This window comes from Staurois parvus, unplaced genomic scaffold, assembly GCF_062004578.1.
Source record: "Staurois parvus isolate SC_StPar_1 unplaced genomic scaffold, SC_StPar_1.0 ptg001832l, whole genome shotgun sequence".
NCBI classification, from domain to species: domain Eukaryota; kingdom Metazoa; phylum Chordata; class Amphibia; order Anura; family Ranidae; genus Staurois; species Staurois parvus.
The window spans coordinates 172,825-192,637 of NW_028319628.1; the positions used below are offsets into that span (position 1 = coordinate 172,825).

At 45.4% G+C, this 19,813-nt stretch overlaps 1 protein-coding gene across 1 annotated transcript in view; it reads left to right on the plus strand.

The window, feature by feature from the left end:
* The window catches only part of LOC149434113 (vomeronasal type-2 receptor 26-like), a 40,387-nt gene extending 25,663 nt beyond the window's left edge, over positions 1-14,724 (plus strand). The window contains exons 7-10 of the mRNA XM_089664091.1: positions 4,440-4,667; positions 9,465-9,563; positions 13,519-13,642; positions 13,766-14,724. Of these exons, the coding sequence (XP_089520217.1) occupies positions 4,440-4,667; positions 9,465-9,563; positions 13,519-13,642; positions 13,766-14,682 (1,368 nt within the window). The 3' untranslated portion in view covers positions 14,683-14,724. The remainder of the gene's footprint in view (positions 1-4,439; positions 4,668-9,464; positions 9,564-13,518; positions 13,643-13,765) is intronic.
* Positions 14,725-19,813: the final 5,089 nt, after the last annotated feature.

Genomic DNA, 19,813 nt, shown 5'->3' on the forward strand with positions numbered 1-19,813 from the left:
CACTGGGTGGCCCCACCCCTTAGATATTTAAGAGTTCTTTTTCCCTGAAGAAGGAGTGAAGACACACCGAAACGCGTTGATTATATAGAAGCTATCTCTGTAATCATATGTATGGATGGTGATGTTACAACATTTTTAATGGCTGGCCAAACATAGTCATACTGGGGATCCTTGTCATGCAATTATTACTTAGATGGTGATGCTGTACTATGACTTTGGATGACGTATTGTATGGTATGTCTACATGCTAAAATCATTTTTTGACACAATAAAAAGCTTGTACTTTTTACTAAGCGTTTTTCGGTATACATCTATGCCTTCAAAGTCCCAAGTCCTATAGGGGGTCCCCCCCCCCCTCCACCTGGTGACATCTAATGTTTCCAGTCACTGATATCCCATCATGTGTGGTCCAAATGAGCACCTGAGGACAGGAAACAATGAAATGTAAATACTCTGGGTGTCCGGGAAGGCTTTTATTGTAGAGAGTAAGCACACCACATAGCCAACTGCTTTTGCAATACGTTTGTATTAGGCATATATAGGACATACAATCAATATACAGAACATACAATCAACATACAGGACATATAATCAATATACAGGGCATACAATCAATATACAGGGCATACAATCAATATACACGGCATACAATCAACATACAGGACATACAATCAACATACAGGGCATACAATCAACATACAGGACATACAATCAACATACAGGGCATACAATCAACATACAGGACATACAATCAACATACAGGGCATACAATCAATATACAGGGCATATAATCAATATACAGGACATACAATCAACATACAGGACATACAATCAATATACAGGGCATGCAATCGATATACAGGGCATGCAATCGATATACAGGACATATAATCGATATACAGGGCATACAATCGATATACAGGGCATACAATTGATATACAGGACATACAATCGATATACAGGACATACAATTGATATACAGGACATACAATCGATATACAGGGCATACAATCGATATACAGGACATACAATTGATATACAGGGCATACAATCGATATACAGGGCATACAATTGATATACAGGGCATACAATCGATATACAGGACATACTATCGATATACAGGGCATACAATCGATATACAGGGCTTACAATCAATATACAGGGCATACAATCGATATACAGGGCATACAATCAATATACAGGACATACAATCACCTAGCATCTGACATGATGCATAATACAACAAAGATGTACATTGTTCAGTCCCAGCAAAGAACACGCATGCATATATGTGCAATCAGCTACCGGTAGGAGGTTCTTGAGGAAAGGGGTTTTTGGATCCCCAAAACGTTGTTTTTTTTCCTCCTCCTCCTCCTCTCTCTTTTCACCAGAGTCTGCCTCAGCTTTCTTTTGTTTTCTTTTTTTTATTCTTTTTTAGGTATTGTATTCCTGTTTGTATTTCTGAACATCAGCTCTCATACGTGTTTCGTGTAGCTCATGTTATTCAACAATGGAGCGTCCATCTTTGTTGTGTTATGCTTGATGTTAGATAACATACAAACATCAGAAATACAATGATAGTCCTCTACTGACAAGTGAAGAAATAGCTCCAAAAACAATATTAATATTAAAAAAATTATTATGTATCCAAATACAGTATCACTTTTCCAAGACTAAGTGCCCACATGGAAGAAAAATATATTTGAAATATATTTTAAGAATATTCTTCCCAAATATATTGACATATATTTGAAATGCTAAAATTTGGCCATATTGAATATATTTTAAAAAAAATATATATATATATATACTGTATGTAGAAATGCGTTGTTTTTACAAAATATATGAAAAATATTTTTAGAATTACATTTCAAATATACTGCCTGTCTTTAAAATAAAAATCTACATTTTTAGAATGCATTTACAAATATATGTTTTGTATATGTTAAAAAAATTTGAAGAGTATATTTAAAAAATATGTATTTTTAAAAATATTTTTCATTTATTTTGTAATATAAAAAATTCACTTCAACATACAGTATATATATATATTCTCCATCCTGAAGGATTCTGCTGTGTGCTTGCAGCTGCCGGAGGAAAGTAGAGGAGGAAAGCCGGCATCACTGCTGGGTTGGGGGCACACTGGGGTGCCTGGGCAGTAGGAGGAAACATATAGAGCACAGGGAGGGTGATGGGTGTGGTGGAAGGGGGGCAATTACTGGAATTGATCCCCCGTATGGTTCTCTCTGCAGCAGCTGAAAGCCAGCGGGAGGGAGAGGAGAAGCTGGCTTTCAGCTGCTGCAGAGAGAACCATACGGGGGATCAATTCCAGTAATTGCCCCCCCCCCCCACCATGCTTATCACCCTCTGTGCCCACGTCCGATTCACCCAGCTGTCTGGGACCCCTGCTGGCCTGGGCCCCATACAGGAGGGCTGGTGGTAGCTCCTTTTCCATGGCCTTGGCTGCACTGGTTCATTTCTGTCCTATCTACAGCATTTCTGTGTATCCTGTTACCAGTTCCTGTGCTTGGCTCCTTGTTACTGACCCGGCTTGCCTGTGACTACACTTGAACGCTACCTACCCTGACCCCGGCTTGTCTCTGGAATCTGTTCCACCATTACTGACCTCTTGGCCTGTATCCTGACTACTCTGCTGCCTGCTGCTTATACCTGGTCAGATCTTCTGTTATGGACCCAACACACCTGACTCAGTTGCCTGCCTTGTTCTGTCTGCCAAGTGCTCCCTGACTAGTGTCCTGCCTACCTTCTCTGCCAGCCTGCTCAGCACCAGCAACCAGTCATCTGCCAGCCAAGCTCCAGCCAGTCTGCCCCTTGCCAGTCCTGGGTCTAATTCATCTGCCCATCATCTGATGTCTCTCCTGGTGCTGTGACAAGGTCATGTATAGCCTGGGGCAAAGATGCCAAATGGTGCCCCCCTCCCCAGAATGTATGAGCATTATGTGTCATCAATAGTCCCCTACCTTCCTTCCAAAAAAAATCTAAGCACTAATCTGCATGCTTACCCCAAGCATAAATTCTCTTTGCAAGCCAAATTCCCTTCAAACAAAAATCCCCACTCTTCCAGTACTCCTGCCAGCTTGTAGGTAGGCACTCTCTATGCAGCGCCCCCCACCTCACATGATACCAAAGAGCCCAGGGCAGCTGTCCCTCCTGCCCACTCCATGTCCCTGCCCTGGTGTCTCCTATTTGGCTCATCTTTGGGGAAGCACAAGTGACGTACCCGCTGGACACACTACAGGCACTTATACCCCACCGAGCTCTTGCAGTCACTGTCTCACTACCAGAGCTATAAGAAAGGCCTTCCTCTTCATGTCGGGGTCTACCACCAGGTGTGTGACACTGTGACCAGGAGTCCTGGGGTTTGTTGTAGCCCAGAGGATTGTGGGGAATATAAGGGGCCTGCACCCACTGCTCAACAAAAAGGGATTCCACTAGACTACGAAATCCTAGATAACTAACGATAGGAAATGCAAATGCTTGCCCAACATATGGCTCCATCAGTGAGATGTGACTCCATCAGTGAGACATGTGATACCATCAATGAGACATGTGACTCCATCAGTGAGATGTGACTCCATCAGTGAGACATGTGACTCCATCGGTGAGACATGTGACTCCATCAGTGAGATGTGACTCCATCGGTGAGACATGTGACTCCATCAGTGAGATGTGACTCCATCAGTGAGACGTGATACCATCGGTGAGACATGTGACTCCATCGGTGAGACATGTGACTCCATCGGTGAGACATGTGACACCATCGGTGAGACATGCGACACCATCGTTGAGACATGTGACTCCATCGGTGAGACATGCGACTCCATCGGTGAGACATGGGACACCATCGGTGAGACATGTGACTCCATCGGTGAGACATGGGACACCATCGGTGAGACATGTGACACCATCGTTGAGACATGTGACTCCATCGGTGAGACATGTGACTCCATCGGTGAGACATGTGACTCCATCGGTGAGACATGTGACACCATCGTTGAGACATGTGACTCCATCGGTGAGACATGTGACTCCATCGGTGAGACATGGGACACCATCGGTGAGACATGTGACTCCATCGGTGAGACATGTGACTCCATCGGTGAGACATGTGACTCCATCGGTGAGACATGTGACTCCATCGGTGAGACATGTGACTCCATCGGTGAGACATGTGACTCCATCGGTGAGACATGTGACTCCATCGGTGAGACATGTGACTCCATCAGTGAGACATGTGACACCATCGTTGAGACATGTGACTCCATCAGTGAAAGCACAGAGCAAATAAACAGTATTTTACAAATGTGAACATTTTTACATCTAGTGTCAAAGTTGGTAGAGCGGTAATTTTTCATTTGACTCTGAAATGGTGAATTTAGAAGTAAGATGTTCCAGTAAATATCTTTTTCCTTTGAAAGCTGCACAGATATGTCCGGACGGTACACTACATGAGCACGGACAGAGAGGAGGTCTTCTTTAATGAGCGAGGAGAACTACCCATCGACATTTATTTAGGAAAGCTGATCTATTATGAACCTTCAGAGGGAAATGTTAAAATCAAGGCAGAATACATGACAAGCAGTTCGACTTTAGAAAAACAGAAGTGGGAAGATTTTTCCGGAGGGGTCCAGTGGAAATGGGGCAAAGTAAGTTTCCCCATGTTTCTGTATGGTGCAGTTTGATTTCTCATTCCAGATATTGATGGTCTAATGATAGGAAAGACTCAGCTATACACCACACAGGCAAAAAAAAAAATAAAAAATTTCCAAACATGCAAGAGATTTGCAGACCTCCGAACATTGTAGAGCTCTATCTATAAGGTCTTCAGGCCAACCTCCGAGACCGCACTGAAGGACTCCAGGAAGCGGTGATACTTCTATAACTGATAATCAACGTGTGATATTCACATACATTTATATATTCATACAGATTTATCCAGTGTGCAGAAAATATATAAAATTCATAATTTTCTGGCTCCTGAATTGCTCAATTCACAATTCTCCCAATAAGACATCAACATTTGTGAATTAAAAAAATGAAAGTAAAAATCAGGCATGTAATGTATTTGGAGCGCAGGGAGAGAGCACACGGAGATTTCACGGATCCCAACATGTGGGCATTCATTGGGGATTTTTTCAGGGTACAGTCAATAGGTCCATTAGTCCACAGATCAACACCAGACACAGCAACACAGTAAAGTTCTCTGGATGGCAATATGGGAAAACAGGGGGCCGATAGTCTACAGGGTTCAACAGGACAGAGTGTTGGGGGTTCTTTGGGAATTGGGGTTCATGGGGAGAATTGGGGGAGAATTGGGCTCAGTCTTTCGGGTAGCACCGGGTTAGTCCACTTACTGGATGCGGGGAGCTGGACACAGAGGGTTACAGTCCACACAGGCAACACAGGGTCAATCCACACAGGCAGCTCCTGGCAGCGAAGGGCTATGTCCACCAGGCTCACAGGCAGCAAAGGGTTAAGTCCGCCAGGCTCACAGGCAGCAAAGGGTTAAGTCCATCAGGTTCACAGGCAGAAAATGGTTAAGTCCACCAGGCTTACGGGCAGCAAAGGGTTAAGTCCATCAGGTTCACAGGCAGAAAATGGTTAAGTCCACCAGGCTTACGGGCAGCAAAGGGTTAAGTCCATCAGGTTCACAGGCAGAAAAGGGTTAAGTCCACCAGGTTCACGGGCAGCAAAGGGTTAATCCGCACAGAGAAGCTTCAGGCAGCAAAGGGTTAAGTCCGCCAGGCGAGAGATCCAGGCAGCAAAGGGTTAATCCACACAGAGCAGCTCCAGGCAGTGGAGAGTTAACCCCACACAGGGGAGGGATCCGGCAGCGACTGGCAGGCAGTGGAGCTCAGTGAGAGGAGGGGGATTGGATCAATGGGGAGGCTGGCCCGGAGCTCAGACCTCGCTCACACTAGCAGGGACGACAGTCAGGAGATCTACCCTGGGACCACGCTCTGCATTAAATACTTAGCATCTGGTTACCATGGCAACGGGCCCAGCTCCCTGTGTCTCCAGCCCAGCACAGGGAACGCAGCCTTTGTCCATGTCGGGCACAGAGCGCGGGAAGACGGGATCGGGACGTGCACATGGGGACAGGGAGCGGGGTGACAAGCGGGAGCCTGCACGTGGATTCCCACTGCAGAGGGGCCCACTTTCTGGCGTTGGCCAGGGGAGCAGGATGCTCTCTCAGCAGGGGGCCAGATTGCTGGCAACAGAAGAGCGAGGGGCTGTTGGGGGGGAGGATGTGGAACTGCTACCCATTCACACAAAAAAAAAAGTGTAGTGTAAAAAAAGACAGGAGACAATCTTTGATGAGTCCTTTATTAAAAATAAAAAAATTAAAAATGTCCCCCAAAGTAGATCCAATGCCAATCACAATGCCTGCCACCGGCACTACCCAAAAAAAGACCAAAAAAAAAGCGTTACGCTCTCAATGCCAGATCCTGCCGTCTGACAGCTGTGCCCCAGATGACAGTTCTTAAATACTGTCATGATGTCACAAGGGGTGGGGTTCACCCCACCCCCTTGTGATATTCTCACGCGCTGTGGTCAGGGTGCAGTGCATTGTGGGGCACAGCAGATGAACGGCTGAACGCCCTTACCATCCATGTGTTCGCCGAACACAGGAATGGTTAATGTTCAAGTCGAACTTAGGTTAGATTCCAACATGAAGCCCATCCCTATTCTGTGTATATACTCTTGAATTGTAGTCCTGTAATTCTTAGGAATAACTCCCTGAAATCTGTCCAAACAAGAGTCTAGTAAACATCCCGGTATGGTAAAACTTGAAACACGAAATCATAAATTACAATATAATAAATAATCATAAAAAATAATAATAATATAATAATAATACATTTTATTCAATAATGTAATCAAACCAAAAACACTGAAATGTGAAATAGAGCGCCAAGTTCGCCCATCGCTGAGCTCAGTCGCAGAATCGTTTTCAGTGTCTGATGAGGAATTTCCCCCACCAATCATTATCACTCAATTCTGCAAGTGGTTCTGATTTACTATCGCTGTTCTCTAGCCGGTCTAAAACCGCGTCTGACCTAAAGGGACGCTTTTTGGACGCCATGGACGTTTCTCAGTTTCCAGGCAGAAAGGGCGGTAAAAATGCAGGCAGGGCGCCGGACAAAGCACTCGGGACAAAATGTATGTGAAATGGTTGGATACAGGAATGTTATACTATGTGATTTTAGTGTATTTAGTGAATGTCACTTTTTTTACATTTTTGAAATTCCCGCCGGTTCCGTCCCCACGCTTGCAGGTGATTAGGGATTTCACGGCTTTACACCTGAAATATACAACCTTGCAGACGAGAGCTCGGAATGATATGTTTATTAGTGATAATACAATTGTATGAGAGCGCCCATGCCCCGCCCATGCCCCGCCTATGCCCCGCCCATCAGATGCTCTGATTAGATATGTGACAGTCCATACATTTATAGGGTTTTTCATGGCTTGTTGCCCACCTTTCTGCTTATCAGTTACACTCCACAATATTTGCCTTTTACACTTCAGGATATCTTATCGAGACATTTTGTCAAACATTCATCATTACTCGGCAGTTTTTGACAACTTACACAAACGTACATAAAATATCTTTTATAAGCCTTTGGAAGCAGCAGAAGCCATTTTAAATGCTAATGGAGCAGAATACATTCACTTAATGATAAATGATGGCAATAATAGCCATATCTAATATAATAAACCTTAATATACAGTGGGGATGGAAAGTTTGGGCACCCCAGCTAAAAATTTGTATTAATGTGCATAAAGAAGCCAAGGAAAGATGGAAAAATCTCCAAAAGGCATCAAATTACAGATTAGACATTCTTATAATATGTCAACAAAAGTTAGATTTTATTTCCATCATTTACACTTTAAAAATAACAGAAAACAAAAAAATGGCGTCTGCAAAAGTTTGGGCCCCCTGCAGAATTTATAGCATGCACTGCCCCCTTTGCCAAGCTGAGACCTGCCAGTGTCATGGATTGTTCTCAATCATCGTCTGGGAAGACCAGATGATGTCAATCTCAAAGGTTTTAAATGCCCAGACTCATCTGACCTTGCCCCAACAATCAGCACCATGGGTTTTTTTAAGCAGTTGTCTAGAAAACTGAAACTGAAAATAGTTGACGCTCACAAAGCTGGAGAAGGCTATAAGAAGATAGCAAAGCGTTTTCAGATGTCAATATCCTCTATTCGGAATGTAATTAAGAAATGGCAGTCATCAGGAACAGTGGAAGTTAAAGCAAGATCTGGAAGACCAAGAAAAATATCAGACAGAACAGCTCGCAGGATTGTGAGAAAAACTATTCAAAACCCACGTTTGACGGCACGATCCTTCCAGAAAGATCTGGCAGACACTGGAGTTGTGGTCACTATTCCACTATAAAGAGATACTTGTACAAATATGGTCTTCATGGAAGAGTCATCAGAAGAAAACCTCTTCTACGTCCTCTCCACAAAAATCATCGTTTGAACTTTGCAAATGAACATATAGACAAGCCTGATGCATTTTGGAAACAAGTTCTGTGGACCGATGAGGTTAAAATTGAACTTTTTGGCCGAAATGAGCAAAGGTACGTTTGGAGAAGAAGGGGCACAGAATTGAATGAAAAGAACCTCTGTCCAACTGTGAAGCATGGGGTTGGATCAATCATGCTTTGGGGTTGTGTTGCAGCCAGTGGCACAGGGAACATCTCACGAGTAGAAGGAAAAATGGATTCAATAAAATTTCAGCAAATTTTGGATGGTAACTTGATGCCATCTGTGGAAAAGCTGAAGTTAAAGAGAGGATGGCTTCTACAAATGGATAATGATCCTAAACACACCTGGAAATCTATGGGGGATTACATCAAGAGGCGTAAACTGAAGGTTTTGCCATGGCCTTCACAATCTCCTGACTTCAACATAATTGAAAATCTATGGATAGACCTTAAAAGAGCCGTGCGTGACAGACAGCCCAGAAATCTCAAAGAACTGGAAGACTTTTGTAAGGAAGAATGGGCAAAGATACCTCAAACAAGAATTGAAAGACTCTTGGCTGGCTACAAAAAGCGTTTACAAGCTGTGATACTTGCCAAAGGGGGCAGTACAAGATATTAACTCTGCAGGGGGCCCAAACTTTTGCAGACGCCATTTTTTTGTTTTCTGTTATTTTGAAAGTGTAAATGATGGAAATAAAATCTAACCTTTGTTGACATATTATAAGAATGTCTAATCTGTAATTTGATGCCTTTTGGAGATTTTTCCATCTTTCCTTGGCTTCTTTATGCACATTAATACAAATTTTTAGCTGGGGTGCCCAAACTTTCGATCCCCACTGTATATATATATGTATTAATCAATTTAAACACTCTTATTTAATTAGAATATATTACTATGATGTAGGATATAGTAAGGATCACTTTTATCCTTATACACAGGGAACGGAACCCGGAAGACGGCATCGGCCAGAGACGCTGCACGGGGGACATCACGGGACCGCAGGACCCCCTGGAAAGATCCAAGAGCAACGCTGCAGGGTAATCCCGAGTGTAGCTCGGGGGGGTTACCGCTTCTGGTACTGAAAGTTAACCCCGAGCTACACTCGGGAATACCGCCAGGGGGGTTAAGTGAGGAGTAGCGGCTTCAATGATCAATAAGTGGGAGGGGTGGCAGGAGACCAAAGCAGCAACTTACTAGCTAAAGTCACTATATGTACAGTTAAAAAGTATGTGAACCCCTTGGGATTACGTGGCGTTTTGCATGAATTGGGCATAAAATGTGCTCTGAACGTCATCTAAGTCACAACAATAGAAGAACACAGTCTGCTGAACATAATACTACACAAACATTAGATGTTGCCATGGTTTAATTGCACATAACATGTAAACATTCAGTGCAGGGAGGAAAAAGTATGTGAACCTTTGGACTTAATAACTGGTTGACCCTCCTTTGGCAGCAATAACCTCAACCAAACGTTTCCTGTAGTTGCAGATCAGACCTGCACAACGATCTGGAGTCATTTTGGACCACTCCTCTTCACAAAACTGTTTCAGTGTAGCAATATTCTTGGGATGTCTGGTGTGAATCGCTCTCTTAAGGTCATGCCACAGCATTTCAATCGGGTTGAGGTCAGGACTCTGACTGGGCCACTCCAGAAGGCGTATTCTCTGCTGTTGCAGCCATTGTTTTGTTTAATGACTTGTATGCTTTGGGTCATTGTCCTGTTGCATCACCCATCCTCTGCGGAGCTTCAGTTCTTGCAACTGTATAGTGGAGCTGCCCAGCATTATGGCTTTCAAAGTCCTAACATTTAGTCAGGTGTCTGTGGTAGTGAGCCCTTGTAGATCGAGTGATACCTCAGCCTGGAGAGGAAGTCCAAGAGAAGCAACCTTTCTCTATGGTTTCTTAGGTCAATAGAGCAGCATTATGTTTGGCTACACTGTGCCCATGTGATTGGCGGTGGCCATCTTGGGTCAGCAGGGTCTATTTAAGTTGAGAGAAGGAGAAGAAGCGCCTCTAAGTGCAGTATATCACTTTATTCAGGTTTAAAGGTAGGAACACTCACATAGTTGAGGTAAATAATAGCATAAAAACCATGGTATGGTGTAAACATCGGTCAGGTGGGTATACAGGGTGAAGAGCTGTCATCGGTGTGGAGTATATAGTAGTCAGCGTGCCGCTGGAGCGGCGTGGTGGCTGGAGGCAAACAGCTGTGGAGCCAGCCGGCGTGCACGTCCTCACTCAAAGCCGGGTGGAATGCATGCTGGAACACAGCGACGGTGTGGTCGTGATAACGTCAGATACCCAAGGTGCACTGCGACGCGTTTAGGAGCGTTTCAGAGCATGCACTAGCCGGGAAAGGTGGAAGTGCGCTCCTTTATCAAGCAGCTATTTAAGTCCCTGCTCTGGAATTTCTGTGCGCTTCTAGTGTGTTGCCAGTGTAGGGAGAAACCCAAACCTGGGCCTTCTGCGGTGAGTAGCAATGTTTCTTCTTGCTGAGCCACCTGCTGGACAGCTCCCTTGACAACTATTTGGATGATCCTATCTTGACCTTGTTTTTCATGAACCTTGAACCCCTTGCTCCTCCCATGAACTTCCTGATATAAGCCATGTCTCTGCACTTCCTGTTTGCCAGATTATTGTGCTCTCCAGCCAGTATTTTGCTCCTTGCCTTCTCTGTTATTATTCATATTTTGCTATCACTTTTTATTGACCCTTGGCTTGTTCTCGACTACGCTTCTGCCTGATCCCAACCTGCAGCTGCTCCTTACCGACCTTGGCTTGTTCTCGACTACGCTTCTGCCTGATCCCAACCTGCAGCTGCTCATTACCAACCTTGGCTTGTTCTCGACTACGCTTCTGCCTGATCCCAACCTGCGACTGCTCATTACCGACCTTGGCTTGTTTTCGGCTACGCTTCTGCCTGATCCCAACCTGAGACCGGTCATTACTGACCTTGGCTTGTTCTCAACTACGCTTCTGCCTGATCCCAACCTGAGACTGCTCATTACCGACCTTGGCTTGTTCTCGACTACGCTTCTGCCTGATCCCAACCTGAGACTGCTCATTACCGACCTTGGCTTGTTCTCAACTACGCTTCTGCCTGATCCCAAACTGAGACTGGTCGTTACCGACCTTGGCTTGTTCTCGACTACGATTCTGCCTGATCCCAACCTGAGACTGGTCATTACCGACCTTGGCTTTGGCTTGTTCTCGACTATGCTTCTGCCTGATCCCAACCTGAGACTGGTCATTACCGACCTTAGCTTGTTCTTGACTACGCTTCTGCCTGATCCCAACCTGAGACTGCTCATTACCAACCTTGGCTTGTTTTCGACTACGCTTCTGCCTGATCCCAACCTGAGACTGCTCATTACTGACCTTGGCTTGTTCTCGACTACGCTTCTGCCTGATCCCAACCTGCGACTGCTCCTTACCGACCTTGGCTTGTTCTCGACTATGCTTCTGCCTGATCCCAACCTGCGACTGCTCCTTACCGACCTTGGCTTGTTCTCGATTACGCTTCTACCTGATCCCAACCTGAGACTGGTCATTACCGACCTTGGCTTGTTCTCGACTACGCTTCTGCCTGATCCCAACCTGTGGCTGCTCATTACTGATCTTGGCTTGTTCTCGACTACGCTTCTGCCTGATCCCAACCTGCGACTGCTCATTACCGACCTTGGCCTGTTCTCGACTACGCTTCTGCCTGATCCCAACCTGCGACTGCTCATTACCGACCTTGTCTTGTTCTCGACTATGCTTCTGCCTGATCCCAACCTGTGGCTGCTCATTACTGACCTTGGCTTGTTCTCGACTATGCTTCTGCCTGATCCCAACCTGCGACTGCGCATTACCAACCTTGGCTTGTTCTCGATTACGCTTCTTCCTGATCCCAACCTGAGACTGGTCATTACCAACCTTGTCTTGTTCTCGACTACGCTTCTGCCTGATCCCAACCTGTGGCTGGTCATTACCGACCTTGTCTTGTTCTCGACTACGCTTCTGCCTGATCCCAACCTGTGACTGCTCATTACCGACCTTGGCTTGTTCTCGACTACGCTTCTGCCTGATCCCAACCTGCGACTGCGCATTACCGACCTTGGCTTGTTCTCGACTACGCTTCTGCCTGATCCCAACCTGCGACTGCGCATTACCGACCTTGGCTTGTTCTCGACTACGCTTCTGCCTGATCCCAACCTGTGACTGCTCATTACCGACCTTGGCTTGTTCTCGACTACGCTTCTGCCTGATCCCAACCTGAGACTGGTCATTACCGACCTTGGCTTGTTCTCGACTACGCTTCTGCCCGATCCCAACCTGGGACTGCTCATTACCGACCTTGGCTTGTTCTCGACTACGCTTCTGCCTGATCCCAACCTGCGACTGCTCATTACCGACCTTGGCTTGTTCTCGACTACGCTTCTGCCCGATCCCAACCTGAGACTGGTCATTACCGACCTTGGCTTGTTCTCGACTACGTTTTTGCCTGATCGCAACCTACAGCTGCTCATTACCAACCTTGTCTTGTTCTCGACTACGCTTCTGCCTAATACCAACTTCTGCCTGACCGTGACAGAAACCCTATTTGTTAGGAAAAGTAACTAGCTGTAGGGAAAGGTTCCTGATGAGAAGGGAAAGATTAAGGACTTGCTGTCCTGGAAAGGAGCTTCCCTCTTGGGATCGGCCAGGGCGCGCTTCACCCTCTGAAACAGCCATTGTTGGCACCACCTCCACATCTGACTACATTGAACTGAGATTTATTTCCCTAGCGGTGCTCTCCCGCCAAGGTGTTTGTGACATTGGCATTCTGTTTAATACAAGTTCCAAGTTTTACTGAAACCAGACTCTGTGTTTTTACTGCCCGCACCGTGCTGCCCCTCCCCACACGTACATTATTTTAGTGTGTACAAAAAACAGTTGTTTTCCTACATGTATGAGAACCTGAAGTATTTTTCTAATTCTGACCAAAAAAAAATGTTTTTCTTTCAGTTTCCCCTAGCTCGCTGCAATGAGCCGTGTCCTCCGGGACACAGGAAAGGTCCAACTGGAGGAATCCATTCCTGCTGCTATCACTGTGTGCCGTGCTCTGATGGGGAAATCTCCAATGTATCAGGTGACAAATACCAGCGCACAATCATTAAAGAACAGATGCTCTAAAAATGTTATTTTGTTATCTTTTAATCAGTTAATAATTGTAATAATTTGTGGCATATTGTATTCTGTTCTTCCTTCATAGACAGTGAGATCTGCCACAAATGTCCTGACGACCATTGGCCAGATGAGGGACGAGTAATCTGTATTCCCAAAACGTATGACTATCTCTCCGAGACAAATATCATAGCTCTAGCTTTCTATGGTGTCTCTATATTATGTTCTGCTGGAACTCTCTATATACTGACATTGTTCATTTTATTCCGGGACACTCCAGTAGTGAAAGCCAATAACTGGACTGTGAGCTTCGTCCTCCTGACCTCCATCTTGCTGAGCTTCCTCTGCATCTTCTTGTTCCTCGGACGTCCTGTGGATATAACCTGCATGCTGAGACAAGTGTCATTTGGGGTCTTCTTCTCCATTGCTGTCTCTTGTGTTCTGGCCAAGACCATCACCGTCTGCATTGCCTTCAAGGCCTCCAAACCTGGCAGCTACTGGAGGAAGTGGTTGGGGGAGAAGATTTCTAACTCTGTTGTCATAATCTGTTCCTCTGTCCAAGTTGTGATCTGTGTCATTTGGCTGTCAGTGTCTCCTCCTTACCAAGAGTATGACATGGACTCCTATCCTGGAAAGATCATCATTCAGTGTAATGAGGGGTCAGTTATCGGCTTCTACTCTATGTTGGGTTATATGGGGTTTCTAGCCGCTGTGAGTTTTATTCTGGCTTTCATGGTGAGGACATTACCGGACAGTTTTAACGAGGCCAAGTACATCACCTTCAGCATGCTGGTGTTCTGCAGTGTCTGGATTGCCATGATCCCAGCCTATCTGAGCACCAGAGGGAAATACATGGTGGCTTTGGAGGTATTTGCCATACTGGCCTCCAGTGCTGGATTATTAGGATGTATATTTTTCCCAAAATGTTACATAATTATCATAACACCTGAAAGAAATTCCCACAGATATATTTTGGACAAAATCAAAACCCAACCTTATTTTTAGAGTACATCAAAGTTGTGTTGAGGGCTAATTTGTGTGTTTAGATTAAAAGGGGACAATAGTGTGTACCTAACCTAAGACTCTTCTAAAAACAGTCCTGAATACCAGGTAATAAATATATGTGTTTAACAGTTAGTTTATCATTTACAAAGAGTATATTTTATGGTATATACAGTATATCCTATGTGAGGTGTATCCTATGTGAGGTATATCCTATGTGAGGTGTATCCTATGTGAGGTGTATCCTATGTGATGTACAGTTGTGTTCAAAATAATAGCAGTGAGTTGAAAAAAGTGAATAAAGCTGAAAATCCTTCTAATAGCTTTTATTTCCATCCACACAAATGCATTGGGAACACGACACATTCTATTCCAAATCACAACATGAAGAAAAATACATCAAATTTGTGTTGTTCCTCTAAAACAATGGAAGAAAAGTAAATATTAGACAGTTCAAAAAAATCGCAGTGTTTGTATTCTTCTTTACAAACTCAAACATTCACTATATAAACTGAGAAATGTTTGAAGATTTTGATTTCCTTTGAATCACTTAATATTTGGTTGTAGTCGCACTGTTTCTGAGAACTGCTGTACATCTGTGTTGCATGGAGTCCCCCAACTTCTGGCCCCTGTGATCAGGTATTCCAGCCCAGGATGATTGGACCACATTCCACAGTTCTTCTCTATTTCTTGGTTTTGCCTCAGAAACGGCATTTTTGATGTCACCCCACAAGTTTTCTATTGGATGAAGATCCGGGGATTGGGCTGGCCACTCCATAACGTCCATCTTGTTGGTCTGGAACCAAGATGTTGCCCGTTTACTGGTGTGTTTGGGGTCGTTGCCTTGTTGGAACACCCATTTCAAGGGCATTTCCTCTTCAGCATAAGGCAGCATGACCTCTTCAAGTATTCTGATGGATTCAAACTGATCCATGATCCCTGGTATGCGATAAATAGGCCCAACACCGTAGTATGAGAAACATCCCCATATCATGATGCTTGCACCACCATGCTTCACTGTCTTCACAGTGTACTGTGGCTTGAATTCAGTGTTTGGGGGTCGTCTGACAAACTGTCTCCGCCCACTAGACCCAAAAAGAACAATCTTACTTTCATCAGTCCACAAAATGTTGCGCCATTTCTCTTTAGGCCGGTCAATGTGCTCTTTGGCAGATTGTAACCTCTTCAGCACGTCTTTTTCCCAACAGTGGGACTTTGCGGGGACTTCTTGCAGATAGCTTGGCTTCACATTGGTGTCTTCTAATTGTAATAGTCCTCACAGGGAACGTCACACCTTCTTTCATCTTCCTGGAGCTGATTGTTGGCTGAGTCTGCCCCATTTTGGCTATTCTTCTATCCATTCCAATGGTAGTTTTTCGCTTTCTTCCACGTCTTTCAGGTTTTGGTTGCCATTTTAAAGCATTTGCCATCATTTTAGCTGAGCAGTCGATCATTTTCTGCACTTCTTTATATGTTTTCCTCTCTCCAATCAACTTTTTAATCAAGGTACGCTGTTCTTCTGAACAATGTCTGGAACGACCCATTTTCCTCAGAATTTCAGAGAGAAATGCACTGTAACCAGCATGTCCAACATTTGCTGCCTTCCTTCCTTAAATAAGGGCAATAATTGCCACCTGTTTATCAAAGAATGAATGACCTCACTAATAGAACTCCACACGGCTATTATTGTGAACACGCCCCTTTCAATGAGTGATTCAATGACACAGAATCAGCAGCATGCATGTCATGACTGTTGGGTCTGTTGGATTTCTATTCCTCTACTACACCTGCTAGGAAATTATTTGCCATGTAGAAATATCATTTCTACCAAAAACAGTGATTGATCCGGTTAGTGATGTCTGACTGCTATTATTTTCAACACAACTGTATATCCTACGCAAGGTACATCCTATGTGAGGTATATCCTATGCAATGTATATCCTATGTGATGTATATCCTATGCGAGGTGTATCCTATGCGAGGTATATCCTATGCAATGTGTATCTGTCAAGGTCCTACCTTTTCCCTGAGGTTATGTTACTCCATGTGCTGGCGTCCATCTTGGATTCTGCTGTGCATGATGGGAATCCTTTTATGCCTTCAGGTCTCTGTGGTCCATCCCCCAGAGGGGTGTGGCTGATGACATATAAGCCTGTGGCCCGCACATGCTCTTTGCACTTGTGTCTTGTGTCTTTGTGTTGCTATTACTCTGTTCTGACTTTCGTGACTCTCCTGGTATCTGATTCGGCTTGTGACTTGACTATTCTTTGTATTCTCCTTTGATCTGACCCTCTGTTGCTGAACCCGGCTCGTGACCTGTGATTCTCGTCTGCTGTCCTGTACTGTTTTGTCCTGTTGTTGTTGACCCGGCTTGTCTGACTACTCTTTTGTCTCTTCCACCAGCTACACGCCATTGGCGGCGGCCATTGCCGCAGCTGAGGTGTCTCGGGGGCCGCGACCTGGTTCCTGGCTGCGTCAAGTCCATCCCCACCATCAGGGGCCCTGGTGAAGGGCAGCCTGGGACTTAGACTCCGCGCCCTGAGGGACTTCGGTCTGTGGGTAGTGGTTGTCGTCAGCCAGTGCGTTACATTGTTAGGCCTGCCTGTCCGTTCCTCGGCCACTGCCCTGACAGTACCCTATGCGAGGTATATCCTATGCGATGTATATCCTATGTGATGTGTATCCTATGCGATGTGTATCCTATGTGATGTATATCCTATGCGATGTATATCCTATGTGATGTATATCCTATGCGAGGTATATCCTATGCGAGGTGTATCCTATGCGAGGTATATCCTATGCGAGGTGTATCCTATGCGAGGTATATCCTATGCGAGGTACATCCTATGTATCCTATGTGAGGTGTATCCTATGTGATGTATATCCTATGCGATGTGTATCCTATGTGATGTATATCCTATGCGATGTATATCCTATGTGATGTGTATCCTATGCGAGGTGTATCCTATGCGAGGTATATCCTATGCGAGGTGTATCCTATGCGAGGTATATCCTATGCGAGGTGTATCCTATGCGAGGTACATCCTATGTATCCTATGCGATGTGTATCCTATGTGATGTATATCCTATGCGAGGTGTATCCTATGCGAGGTACATCCTATGTATCCTATGTGAGGTGTATCCTATGTGATGTATATCCTATGTGATGTGTATCCTATGTGAGGTGTATCCTATGTGAGGTATATCCTATGTATCCTATGTGAGGTATATCCTATGTATCCAATGTGAGGTGTATCCTATGCGAGGTGTATCCTATGTGATGTATATCCTATGTGGGGGAAAGCTGATTAAGCACCTTAATATATTCTTTTGTTATATGATCTGCTGTTCTTTAGATTCAAATGGGGCTTGGAGTCCAGATAACTCAATTGGACTAGTATATCTTCCTCTATAGTATATCTTCCTCTATAGTATGTCTTCCTCTATAGTATGTCTTCCTCTATAGTATATCTTCCTCTATAGTATGTCTTCCTCTATAGTATGTCTTCCTCTATAGTATGTCTTCCTCTATAGTATGTCTTCCTCTATAGTATGTCTTCCTCTATAGTATGTCTTCCTCTATAGTATGTCTTCTTCTATAGTATGTCTTCTTCTATAGTATGTCTTCCTCTATAGTGTGTCTTCCTCTATAGTGTGTCTTCCTCTATAGTGTGTCTTCCTCTATAGTGTGTCTTCCTCTATAGCGTGTCTTCCTCTATAGCGTGTCTTCCTCTATAGCGTGTCTTCCTCTATAGCGTGTCTTCCTCTATAGCGTGTCTTCCTCTATAGCGTGTCTTCCTCTATAGCGTGTCTTCCTCTACAGCGTGTCTTCCTCTATAGCATGTCTTCCTCTACAGCATGTCTTCCTCTACAGTATGTCTTCCTCTATAGTATGTCTTCCTCTATAGCGTGTCTTCCTCTACAGTATGTCTTCCTCTATAGCGTGTCTTCCTCTACAGCATGTCTTCCTCTACAGTATGTCTTCCTCTATAGTATGTCTTCCTCTATAGCGTGTCTTCCTCTATAGTATGTCTTCCTCTATAGTATGTCTTCCTCTATAGCGTGTCTTCCTCTACAGTATGTCTTCCTCTATAGCATGTCTTCCTCTATAGCAGTGATGGCGAACCTATGGCACGCGTGCCAGAGCTGGCACGCAGAGCCATCTCAGTGGGCACACCAGGAGGAAGAGAGGAAGAGGAAGAGAACGCGCTCTCCTGCGCACCTCCGGGGGCACGAATTGGGCGATCTCCGTGATCGCTGTGTCCTGCGGACACAGCTGATCACGTGACATGGTAAAAGGCCAATCACAGTGGCCTTTTACCACGTGATCAGCCGTGTCCAATGACACGCTGATCACCGGGAAATGCAAATGCCGGTTCTTGGCTGCACTTTCCTCACGCTGTCAGATCGTGAGGAAAGTACTGCCGAAAACCGGCAGTTGTCAGAACAGGGATCGGCACCGATCATCAGGGTCACTGATCATCAGTGCCCTGATGATCGGTGCCCACCTGTGCCACACACAAGTTCCGCCCACTTGTGCCCAGCAATGCGCCCACCTGTGCCCAGCAGTGCGCCCACCTATGCCCAGCAGTGCGCCCACCTATGCCCAGCAATGCGCCCACCTATGCCCAGCAGTGCGCCCACCTGTGCCCAGCAATGCACCCACGTGTGCCCAGCAGTGCGCCCACCTGTGCCCAGCAATGCACCCACGTGTGCCCAGCAATGCGCCCACCTGTGCCCAGCAATGCGCCCACCTGTGCCCAGCAGTGCGCCCACCTGTGCCCAGCAATGCGCCCACCTGTGCCCAGCAATGCACCCACGTGTGCCCAGCAGTGCGCCCACCTGTGCCCAGCAATGCACCCACCTGTGCCCAACAGTGCGCCCACCTGTCCCCAGCAATGCACCCACCAGTGCCCACCTGTGCCGCCCACCAGTGCCCATCAGTGCAGCCCAGCAGTGCTGCCAGTCAGTGCCACCAGTCAGTGCCCAGCGGTTGTGCCAGTCAGTGCCCAGCAGTGATGTCAGTCAGTGCCACCTATCAGTGCTGTCTATCAGTACCCATTATCAGTGTCGCCTATCAGTGCCACCTATCTGTGACACCTCATTAGTGCTGCCCATCAGTGCCACCCATCAA